Source organism: Rhagoletis pomonella, unplaced genomic scaffold (assembly GCF_013731165.1).
Source record: "Rhagoletis pomonella isolate Grant_MI unplaced genomic scaffold, Rhpom_1.0 Rhpom_scaffold_00003, whole genome shotgun sequence".
Taxonomy (NCBI): Eukaryota; Metazoa; Arthropoda; class Insecta; order Diptera; family Tephritidae; genus Rhagoletis; species Rhagoletis pomonella.
In genome coordinates, this window is record NW_023458557.1 from 70779234 (window position 1) to 70791629 (window position 12396).

Consider the following 12396-nt stretch of genomic DNA (forward strand, 5'->3'; position numbering starts at 1 on the left):
TGTGCGATGTTATATTGTGGTGTGTTATGCTTCATATGTTATGTTATTTATTCTTATGTTATGGTTATGTTATGTTATGCCAAGTACTAAGCTAAACTCCCCTCCACTTAACCCATTCCAACTAATGTTATTTTAGCTCATTCAACTTACATAAACTATCCTTAATTTTATCGGTTGAATTTCAACCGCTGGGCGAACACTAGTATTTTTAAATCTTCTAAGACTTTTATTTTAAGTCTTATATTATAAAAGCTTTTTCATAATAATTATCATTGAGATAAATATTTTTAAGTTTTTAAAGACTTTTATTTTAAAACTTATATTATCAAAATCTTTTCATAACAATTATGAGCGCGAAAAAAATTGTTAAGTCTTAAAAGGCGGGACTTGTTCAGGAGCATTTCAGGATTAGTTCGAAACCAGTTCGGGGCTAGGTGGGGACCAGTTTGGGAAAGTTGGGGATAAGTTTGGGACCAGTTGGGGCTTGGTTTGGGACCCGTTCGAGACTATATACAAAATTTTTTCGCACTCATAATTATTATCAAAAGACTTTTATAATATAAGTCTCAAAATAAAAGTCTTTGAAGACTTAAAAATATTTATCTCGCTGATAATTAAATATTATGAAAATACTTCTATTATATAAGTCATAAAATAATAGTTTAAGATGACTTAAAAAAAATTTCTCACACATAATTATTTTTTAAAAAGACTTATAATTCTTACGAAAATTTTGATGACTTTTTTAAAACTCCACCATGACATATTTCTTACTCTGGGTCTCTGCTTTTTTCATTATAAAAAGAAGACATATCCTAAACTAAGCTCCTTCTGACATGTACATAAGTACTTACTATAAGGAGACATGTAGACGTTGAAAGACTAGAAACCAGGTTACACTGCTCCGGCACTTCCCGGTTTGGGAATGAAGACTGCTATAACTTTCCTCCAAAGTCCAGGCAGGCATAAACAACTCTTAGAAGCCTGTATTTCACATCCTCGGATACACATCATGTGGGCCCCGTTGTCGAAAAAGGCTAAAGAAAACATCACCGATTCCCAAACGTGATGCTACATATGTACCAGTTTAGGTGTATGGCTCTTCCCGCCACACTATCCACTTTCGCATTCCTGCGGATGTGCTGTATGTCTCCAGCAGCAACGTGGTATAATATGTATTAAATTTTTTGAGAGAATCCTGTTGACATACCTTACACAGCCTGACAGACTCCGTCATGTTGTCAATATCACAGCAGTAGTCTAGCAGCTTGCCTTTCATATTGGGATTAATCCTTTTTTTTGGGGGTTTTTTATGTTCTATTCAGAAGTCTCTTGGACCTTTGACGAAGTTTGGTAAGCCCAGGTTCCCAATATAGAACCGCTTTTTCCTATCTGATTCTTCTTAGCAGATATTCTCCAATTAATTTCAGATTTTTGAGTTTTGGGAGATCTGGTATTTTCGTTTCAAGGAGCAACTCATACTTTCCCCAGCCCATTTTTAGGCCCATGCCATTCGATTCAGCGTACTGAACGATGCCTATAAATAATCCCCCTAGAAGGAGAACAGAATATAGAATCATATGACAGGGAAGTCCAGATCACAATAACCTGGGCGTATTGCCGCCAGTGGAATGCATAATTCTTTATCGCACGACGTCTGTACGTGTACAGAGTGCCGCACAGTCGCAGAGCTATTATCCACTGTTTCCCAGAGCTGTAAAAATTTGCAATCATTTTTTTTAGCAATCAATGATTGTGCTACTAATAGGATTACAATAAAAATTTATTGCATTTTTCTGATTGTAAAAACTACAATCAATTTGATTGTAAGCACATTTGATTGCAATAATTGTGATTGCAATCAAATCACTGATTCAATCAAACATTTTAATTGCAAGCTCAAAAATGCAAAAATTTATTCATGCTTTTTTAATAAAGAAATTGAGCAAAATAGAACGTGAAATTGTGAAAAAGAGAAAACTAGCAGAAAAAGTTATTGAACACAAAACTAGTAAAAACTTGCAACTGAGTACTTGTTGCACCGTTTTGGGGGGTCTTTGATGGGGGTGATCGTCTTGCACACACGCGACATCCCAAAGCGTATTCGTAGCACCCCCCCTAGTATAAGGGGCCTCCTCGTGGCGACACCTGGTAACGCCCTGGCGGCTGATTCGAGCGGCGACCCCTCCTTAATCCCTACGCCTATTATTCCCTTTCTGAACAAACTCCTTGCCAGTTCTCCACTCCCTTCTCTTTGCAGGACCGGATCAAGGTGTCATAGGACCCGTGCCGAGGATCAGCCTGGCAGGGGGCCCTTCACCAAACCCAATCGCGAATGGAGTGCTCCGGATACCGGGCGACCTTCGGAGCCAACTAGCCTTACCCGGGTACAGCAGGTCTCTGCTCAGGCGGACGTTCCCTTTCTCTGCGTCTCGTGGGACAAAATATGGACAAATCAACAACACGAAACCTTAAAACTTCAACTCCAGTACGGGAGTCCGGCGCTCCCAAACAAAGGCCGAAAGAAGTCACAAACTCTGCACAAAGCAAATCCACGGTACCACCGGGCCTAACCAAAAGTAGCCCTATGCGGAAGCATATAAGGTACACCCGCACCCACCAGCAGTACGACCAAGGCACCCCCTGGCCCGAGAAGTTCAAAGGCCAATGCTACTCACAAACATAGCACTGGACGGGAGGCCTGCACGGCAAACACCGGAAATCCTGGGCTTTCCTGTAGTGGGCTTGCCACTCAGCGAACAGCGTCTGGCCATCCCACGGGGGGGACCAGAAATATGGTGACCTGCAATAGGGCAGAAAACTTTTCAAGAACGCCCTACTTTAGAATTTGATTGAAGAACGTCGTATTTCAGAATTTTATTGAAAAACCCTCTATCTCAGAATTTGGTTGAAAACGCCCTATCTCAGAATTCGGTTGAAAATACATTGAAAATGTGCTGAGATGGGGCATTTTTGCATCGGCAGTTGAGATAGGGAGTTTCTGAACCGAATTCTGAGATAGGGCGTTCTTAAATCAAATTCTGAAGTAGAGGGGGGGGTTCACTTTGCGCTGCTAATGCGATACGTTAACCCACTGAGGGCTTGTGTGCCTCACCATCGTACTTCCAATTACTCATCAAAATAAATGTCATTTAGACAGATTGCTGTTAGCAATTTTTATGCAATTAATGATTGCAATCAAAAATTAATTGCAATCAAAAACTTATTGCAATCAATTTTTGCAATCAAAATATAAGCAATCAATGTTAATTGCAATTAAACCAGATTGCAATATTACGTAAAATATGCGATTGCATTCCAATTTGATTGCAATTTTTTACAGCCCTGCTCTTTCCTCCAATTTCAGCGAGTTACAGCCGCGTCGTTCTAGTTCTGGACTTTTCAATCCATGTGGTTGTTGTTATATTTCTCTCTTTGTGAGAGATGCGCAGGGTCGCATTTATTTTGCTATGCTTTTTTGCAAAATATATACATGGGTTTCGACGTTGCATATTTTGCAGCGGCTGATGAACTGGCCAGAGTCGGCACCCTTGATGAGGTGGCTCCCGGCGGAAGTTCCCTTAACTACTTGTGGACTTCTCTTGGGAAGACGGGCCTCGGGTCAACTCAGAAAACGCTGGAGGAATACCAGGGCATGCGCCATGATGGTGGACCGGGGGTTCATACTCTCTCACAGGAGGAGCTCTCCGGGATTAAGATTGGCCGCCTGGAAAACTTCGTTCTCGGCACTAAGCGATTCTCGCTTTAACGTAGCAGTTACCGTTCGCAGTGGTATCACAAGGGACCAACTTTAACGGTCTAAGTGAGACCCTTATAGGGGAAAGCCACCTAAACCTAACTTAACCTAACCTAACCTATTCACAGTTCATAATAGTGCACAAATGTTTAAAAATATCAGCGCACTCCTTTTAATAAAGTTTACTAGTTTTATAGCTGTTTTCATTGCAATATCAAGGCATGCCGCGCTTGAATTTTTAATCGTATTTTAGATTTTTTGGTGGTGTCGCGGACCACTTGAGGGGACCACCGGTTAAAAACCACTGATATATAGCCTCACAATTAGGAGTTCGCTTACCAACCCCTTTTAGGAGCTATTAAGGAAACCAACCAATGATATCTTGTGCACTTAGAGTCAGGGCCTCTCTTAGGGATACCAAATGTCTTTCAGTGTCCCCTATTCTGCTACAAACAATTGTTTAACAATTATAAAAAAATTTGTGAGCATTTTCCAAATTTAAAAATTATAATACCATCTATTTTCCGTTACTGATGACCTTTGACCCCGCATCACATATCCAGTGGCAACTTTTGAGACATTGTGAAGAAGCACAAAACGCTTCTCGTTCTCCGTAAGTAATTTTCTTTCCAATTTTCGTTTTTAAGGTATCGGTGGAAAAGTATTTTTTCCCACTACATAAATATTCGTGCAACTAAGGCCCATTCACAACTCAGAAAAGATTTGGCAAATTAAATTTTTACGTAAATTTCCAAATATTACATCTAAACGTATAGTTTAGTAGAATCCATATTTTCTGATCACCTTGACTTTTGTGTGTCAGAAACCATTATAAATATTTTTAAAGCGATTTTATTTAATTAATTACTAAACTTAATATGAAAATTACGCATAAATTACAAGGCCAACTACATGAATTGCTAGCCGAGTTAGCGCTCAGGATCAACGAGGCGTACTCATAACCGGCTTGACTTAAGCCTCAGCGGATTTGATACCCTCCTAATTGAAGCAAACTGCAAACAACAGCCATCTAAAACTGCGGTTATTTATGTATATGCCGCTGAAAATGCTTGTCGGACGTGTCTAATTTACAAAAACCCACACCAGCAGGTTTGATGTATTTGTATGTCAGCATAAGTGGCACCTGCCAGAGTTTAAAGTGCTTAAGAAATTGTTTCATATTTAATTATTGAATTTAAAATACATAATAAAAGTACAAAGCTGCAACAATTCTTCGACGCCTGCTAGGGTGTACTACTAAATACTGCTACCTATAGGCGTTGAGGCGCATGGCTGCAAAATGCTATCCATCTTGTTTGGAAATATACGCAACAGGTTGCAAAGTGCGGTGCAAGTGTAATTCCCGCAATCTGTGTAAACAGTAAGAGCATGCATTTTGCAACACGCACCGCGAAAATGTGCTGGCGGTGCATTTGCATTTGCATAATGCGTATGCGCATGCGCACCACCACCACGCCGAGCTTGTGCAAACCGCGCGCTGCCAAGTTGACATCATTTAGCGCGCTTCGCCACAGAATCATACTGAGTTTGAATTTTTTTTATTTTCTCTTTTTTTGGTTTGAGTGATAATTTTTAGTGGAGCAGTATTGCAACATCTCTCTGCCGCTGCACTGCACGGTAAAGTCGTTCACTTATTTGGGCGTACATTTGCAAGTAATTAAAGTGCTCAATCGAAAATCGATCTCTCAACAGCTTAACTGGATCTGTCGAAAAAGTAATGCAACGAAAAGTCACACGCAATAAAAAAGTATTGAAAAGTGATGAAGAAGCAATTGCGAAATGTGAGATACGCAGGCTTTAGCAGCTGAATATCTACTAAGCTTGTTGCACCTAGCGCGCTGATCAACTGCTCCGATGATGTATAAATATGCGCGCAGGATACCAATATACAATCAAACTTCGTTTGCACTTTGCAGCGCGCGCACTTCACGGACGGAGATCGCACATTTCGAGAGAACTGAGAAAATGATTAATAAGGTATGTACAAAATTTGGATGCATTTAACACCCACTTGCTGACCTCAGCTACTTGCTGATACACAACATACACATTTCCGCCCTTAGTTACTTATTCTCACCATAGCCGTTCTACACGTGCACGCCGTGGTTGAACTCAGAGATCTTCATGAGGAGCATGGCCCAGTCGCCTATGAGTTCCACTATGCCGTACACGATCCACACACTGGCGATATTAAATCGCAGAAAGAAGCACGCAAAGATGATCGCGTTGAAGGTGTTTACGAGCTGATCGATCCCGATGGTCATCACCGCGTCGTCCACTACAAAGCAGATGATCACAGTGGCTTCGAAGCTGTTGTTTCACGTGAACCTACAAATATAAAAATTCCAGTCCCTGAAGTGCATCATAAGCTAATTGCTACCAAGCTATTGACACCGACATTGCTGCATCATTAGAACGTCCATTTGTACATAGAAAATAAATTATGAAAAGAAAGTCCACCATAGAATACTCGATACGACACAGTCATAAATATATGAGAATGTAAGAATCCCGACAAAACAAGGAGAATTTCGGAACAAGATGCATTTACTCATATTCACACATACATATGTACACACATATTTTCTTAAGTCATCCATTTAATAGAAGTTAAGTTTTATTTACGCAACTAGTTTTTAATTGAATTGTGAAAAATAAATCCCTTATGTGCCATTTAATAACATTATATTGTACTTTTGTATGTTAGATGTATTCATTTGTAAAAAAAGGTGTTTGATTTATCATCGATAGCAACGAATATACACATATGTGCAAAAATATATGAATTTTTTCATAAATACAAAACCACAGCTGACACTTTTTTACACCCTTTTATTAGCTTCACCTGTATGTTTGTATGTATGTATGTTTATAACCGACTCCTTTGGACTCGATTTTGACCCACTTTAAACGGACAGATTTAATTCAAACTTTGTACACTTATCAAGAATCAGCGACAATATAATAATTTCATAAATTTATCTCATTATCCTGATTAGGATCGCCAGGATTAAATAATTTCCTCACACAGCCTCTGTGTGAGAGCAAGTGAGACAACTACGCTGTCTGCGCATGCGTACCGTCTACTACTTTCCGACTCGAGCACTCGGCTTATTATTGTTAATACATTCTATCCCTGTCAGTTGCACAGTTGGCAAGCGGGCTAAGGCGCAAGTCGTAGGCGCGAGACAACGAACTTACCAGACATGATTTCAAATCCCGTCTATGGCTGAAAATAAATGATGTAACGCTATCTTCCACTGCTTGACCGCGGTACTGATATTAATTGCAAAGATGAATTTGGCAATACGCCACTTCTTTTAGCAGTAGAAAATAATAATTTCGATGCTGTATGAGCATTATTCAATCGCGAAACCGATTGTGAAAAATAAATCGAACTAAAAAATTAAAAATAAATATAGTTTAAAAAAACTAAAAAACACGCTTTTAAAGCATATCAAACTAAAAAGCAAAAAAAAATTCGTAATAAAGTTTAAAATAATAATGAACAAAAAATACTAGTATTATTGTGAAAAAGTGTGGGTTGCTCGATAGACGAAAAATATGGCAAAGGGAAGCCCATAACACCGTGCGACAAAAACAAAAAAATTTTAAAACACGAAACAATCAATATAATCACGAAACTATGGGCCAAATATAGTAAAACTGGTTTTTTAGTTTTTCCGTCTGACGTCAGAACTTTTTAAGGACTTTTTTTTGAAATTTTTAAGATATGATTAATTCAAAAAATTATTTAAAAAAATTAGTGCCAGTGTAGAATAACAATATGTGTACCAAAGGAAAGAGAAGATACTGTAGAATATAAAATCAAAATTATGAATAGGTATTGAAAATGCGCTTTTAATAAATTTTATTTTTTTTTAAGCTAATAACGTTAGCATGCCGAAATTCAAGGATGTGGTCGCGTGTATATCAGTCTCCAAAATTTTTTTCAAAAATAAATATTGCAAATTTTCAAGAATATTCAAGGAAAATATTTTTAAGGGACATTTTCCATACCCGTTCGCCCTTTTGCACCGAAAAATCGTATCTTGTTTAATTCTACAAAATTTTCTCTTTCCTTTGGTACCCATATTAGAGTCTGACCGACTAATCTGTCTAGTATCGGCCAAAAGAACCGGCATCCGCCGTTTTGGGCCGATTCTTGAATGAGGTAATGTTATTTAGTTATTTGATTATGTTTTTCTTTTGGTTTCATAAAAGTTTATAAAAGCATTTGTAATTGAAATGACTTTATATTTAGGATTTAATCGGCAAAGAATCGGCCGATGCTCCGGCCTATTAAATCCTGAATATAAATTCATGTGTAGATTTCTATGGAGTGTTCTTGGAGGCCCCAGACCGAGTTGTCCTTCCAATCCTTCTTCGAAGGGATGCGAGTGGAGATCTTATTCTCGAGCTCCATCGGTGGTGTTGTATAACCTAGATGTTGGTTTAACCGAATCTGATGTCTTTCCATTTTGACAGTGCATTTTTATACCCGAGCGCACTTGTGCACAAGGGTATTATAACTTTGTTCACATAACGGTTGTTTGTAACAGGCAAAACGAATCGAGATAGATATAGACAAATGTATACATAAATGATCAGAATGAAAAGATAAATCGATTAAGCGGTGGCTGTCTGTCCGTCCGTCCGTCCGTCTGTGCACACGATAACTCGAGTAAAAATTGAGATATCTTAACGAAACTTGGTACGTACACTTCTTTGTGGCGTAGGACGGATGGTATTGAAAATGGGCAAAATCGGCCAATAACCACGCCTACCTCCCATATAGTGGTAATTTTCAGAAATACGAAAACTGCGATATTTAAGTAACTACTGAGGATTATTCACTCAAAATTGATATTTACAATAAGTTTTAGACGGAAAATAAGAATATTATAAATTTTTGGAAAACGGGCGTAGCCACGCCCACTTATGGTTACATATGTATATCTTGGTAACCGCTGCACCAATTTCTTCCAAACTTGGCACAGTTGTTGGCCATGGTACAGTATACTAAATGGCCGAAAATTTAAAAAATCGGACAATAACCACGCCCACATCCCATATAACGGTAATTTAGAGAAATACAAAATCTTCGATAAATCAGTAAATATTAAAGATTCTTTATTCAAAATTGATGCTTGCAACAATTCTTTACCAAGAAATACGTTTATGGTAAAATTTTGGAACATGGGCGTGGCACCGCCCACTTTTGATCACATATATGTATCTCGGTAACCGTTCTACCAATTTGTACCAAACTCGGTACGAATATTGTGCTTGCCACATAGAAGCAAAACATTGAAAATAATTGAAATCGGGCTAAAATTACGACCGCTTTTCATATAACTGTATATTTCAGAAATGCTTGAAACTTCAATATTTCGAAATTTAAGGACGCTAATTTACTCAAAATTGATACACCCCGGCTTGCCATGTAGCGGTAGCTTTTGGAAATGTGAAAAACATATTTTTAATACTTGCGCCGGGTATCTAATGTTCGGCTCCGCCCGAACTTAGACTTTCTTACTTGATTTAATTTTGATATATGCTGAAACAACTGATTTCATAAATTTTAGAAATGGGTTCAAACTAATTGGTGTAAATATGCAACATACAATTAAATCAATTAAATCAGTTAGCGACCATCTTCAAAAATATTTTGAAGAAAAACTTTTTTTAACTTTTGTTTAAGGCACCCTCGCATTTAACTTTTAAACTGGCCGCAAGGTCTTCAAAAATATTTTATAAATTTACATACATACCTCTCAATTCAAAAGTATTTTCAAAATGAAACTTTCTCTCATCTGATACGCATATAAAGAATATTTCATTGAACTTATTAATCTATTACTAAATTTGTGCTTTTGAATTTCTAAACAGGTGACCAACATGTTAAAACATATTTTCCAAATAAACCTCGCTCATTTCATACCCATATTAAAATATTTAAATTAACGGGAATATTAAATTGACTTTAAATTTCTTACCAGGTGGCAACTTTTTTAATAGATATTTCAGAAATAGAGCTTTATTAGCAGCTCTCCCTTGATACCTATATGAAATATTAAATTTAGCTTGTTTAGCAACTTCAAAAAGTTCAACTGTTAATACTTAAGTTATCTTTAGAGCAATCTTGATCATCTTAAATGCTAACGTTTCTACATTCTATAGGATTAATACTTTCGATTGGTATATAACTTGTTCATTAAACAAATGAGTACAAAATTAAAAAATAATTATAATTTTTTGAGCCAACCCACTCGCGAAATATTTATTAACACGTTAAATTTCATACAAAATTGATTTCATCCATTAAACAGATGAGTGAAGGTCCGTGCCCTTGTCGGATCTTAGACTATCAGTATTTTATATCATACCGGAAGTTGAGATGAAATTGAGTAGAATGATTTGATTGATTTTCCAGTACCCAAACCATGCTGCATTTCTTTTGATATTAGGACATGGAAAACGGATCAAAGCGGAGAAGAGCTATTTTTATTCAAAACTTTCTTTTATACTCGTTATGACTGAATATTTCTAGACGAAACCAGCGGCACCTTATTGGAGCAGAACCTGCCATAAGAGATACTGCCACCAGCTGGACTTAAGATCATACGTTTGAAGATCTTTTTCACAACGATCTCGAATTCAAATTAAAAATAGTTATAATCTTAGCCGTTCTACTTTATTTTCTTCAAGACAAGTAAATACATATCTACCTAATAAATAAATAATTCCACAAATAATTAGAAACTAAAAACTGAATTCGCTATGTAAAACTTAAGTCAGCCAATATTTACTACATCCCATAGAGTTGCGGACGGGGGGCATACGCAGACGCTAGCGAGTTGTAAGGTATTGAGTTCTCGTACTCTACACTTGGGTCGCTATAAACCGCTTGATGTGTCAAAGAATGCGCGCTTTGTTGGTCCTTATTTGGTTCAGCAGCGGATCCATATTGCGTTGGTCCACTTGAGTAACCTTTATTAATGTAATTCGTATACTGAGTAGCCGAAGAAGTCGCCGTCGATGGACTTGGTGTAGCCGGATTGCTCTCTGCAGGGTTTTTATATTGTGGTGGTACCACGGGATAGCTCTTATTTGCTTCTGCATAAGTTGGCGCTGAGGAAGAGTATTTAGGTTCTGGCAGAGGCAAATGATAAGGAGAAGCTGGTTGAATTGTGTAAAGTGGTACTTCAGCATTAGAGGCATATGAAGGCCCGTAAACAGCTGGTTGGTAATAGGCGGTGGCGCTATTCCTGTTAAGGTTTTCCATTTGCAAAAGACGCGTCAAGTCGTCCACGGAATAGCTGGCGTCCAGCAAGGCTTCTGAATAGTTGTTATCAGATTTTGAGTTATCATAAATGCTGGGCGCTGGACTTGCTTTCGCATACGTTGTAGGTAATATTGGCTGTGGCGCCTGAATTTTATAGGCCAATTGTGTATGTCCATAGGAATTGCTTAGTTCATTGGTAGATGGTGGAGGGTAAATTTCCTGCGTAGCGCTGAGGTGCGCAATCGGTGTGGCCGATGTGGCTGGTGTGTAGGGAACATGTGGAGTGTAGGGAGTAGGGAGTGGTACGAATATTTGTTGATGTACATGCTCCGAATGGAGCTGACCGTTTGGCACGCGATGGGAAGTTTTTGTGATTTGGGTTACTTGCTTTTCAGATGCACCATCAACAGTTACCTTTCGGCAGAATTCCTTACAGCCACCTTTGCATTCGTAATAGCAATTTTGGTAGGTGCTCGGTGTGGTAGACGAGACGCTAGCAGCGGTGGTTGTAATGTAAACTTCGGGCGCTGGGGTTGGCGGTTTAGTATATGGGCGTGGTGTGGTTGAAGGTCTCTGAGTAGTGGGTGCGTTGGTAGTGCGGGGTGGACTTTCTGTTGTTGTTGTAGTTGTTGTACTTCTAGTAGATATCTGCTCGCATGGCACCTCTTCCCACACTTCATCTTCGCAATGCGATCGGAAGTGACGATGATTGGGTGAAGAAAAAACTGGCGCAACGATTGCACTCAACAGCAATAACAATCCGAACGATGTGCACTGAAAGTGGAATAGAAAGAAAGCCAAAAAAACACAATAAGTCGTGTAAAAGAAAACGGGTTCCGATAAGTGGGTTACAGCGGCGACAGCAACGTCGGCAAAGCTACATATTATGCCAAATAAACGACGCTACCGATATTGCCCAATTCGCAGTTATGCACTGAGGGAGGTATATTGGGTAGTGGTATTGTGTTATCGACCTAGTCGGTGTAAATTTACCTTTGACGGCATTTTTTTTTTTGTTTGGTTTTTTGTGTGTTTTCTACCAGCCTTCTCACTTGCGGGTTCTTTGCACTGGTATTCGTCACCGCTTTCCAATTCGAACTTAAACATCTTTGTTTATCGCTTTAAGTTTTATAAGCCCGTCTTTGTGGGTGCTGTTGAAAGTATACATACATACGTTTATAAATGTATTATTATACATATCCATAGACGTGAATTCTGTTTTATTCTTGTTTGTCGGCACCTGAGCACGTGCCGGGGAAACTTACAAACATTTTTTTGAAGGTTGCGCCGGTAAAATGTTTTTGTTGAAGACACGTTAATCGAAGTGTTG

The 12396-nt window shown here is 38.5% G+C and overlaps 2 protein-coding genes across 2 annotated transcripts; one reads left to right on the forward strand and one right to left on the reverse strand.

Annotated features, from left to right (window-relative positions):
* Positions 1-5575: 5575 nt before the first annotated feature.
* Positions 5576-6398, forward strand: LOC118736642 (adult-specific cuticular protein ACP-20). Its single transcript, XM_036466689.1, has 2 exons — positions 5576-5755; positions 5842-6398. Exons 1-2 carry the CDS (start codon positions 5633-5635, stop codon positions 6190-6192), a joined length of 474 nt encoding a protein of 157 aa, XP_036322582.1. The 5' UTR covers positions 5576-5632; the 3' UTR covers positions 6193-6398.
* A 4191-nt stretch (positions 6399-10589) lies between these two features.
* Positions 10590-12173, reverse strand: LOC118736355 (mucin-5AC). The gene is made up of 2 exons (XM_036466449.1): positions 12111-12173; positions 10590-11840 (listed from the first exon to the last, which is right to left on the reverse strand). The coding sequence occupies exons 1-2, from the start codon at positions 12171-12173 to the stop codon at positions 10590-10592; spliced, it is 1314 nt and encodes a 437-aa protein (XP_036322342.1).
* Positions 12174-12396: the final 223 nt, after the last annotated feature.

Bases quoted from the DNA above. Each gene is read 5' to 3' on its own strand.
- LOC118736642 (XM_036466689.1), top strand. From the start codon at position 5,633: ATGATGTATAAATATGCGCGCAGGATACCAATATACAATCAAACTTCG. The intron at 5,756-5,841 runs GTATGTACAAAA...TTCCGCCCTTAG, and splicing joins CTGAGAAAATGATTAATAAG to TTACTTATTCTCACCATAGC.
- LOC118736355 (XM_036466449.1), bottom strand. From the start codon at position 12,173: ATGTTTAAGTTCGAATTGGAAAGCGGTGACGAATACCAGTGCAAAGAA. The intron at 11,841-12,110 runs GCTGGTAGAAAA...TTCCACTTTCAG, and splicing joins AAGAACCCGCAAGTGAGAAG to TGCACATCGTTCGGATTGTT.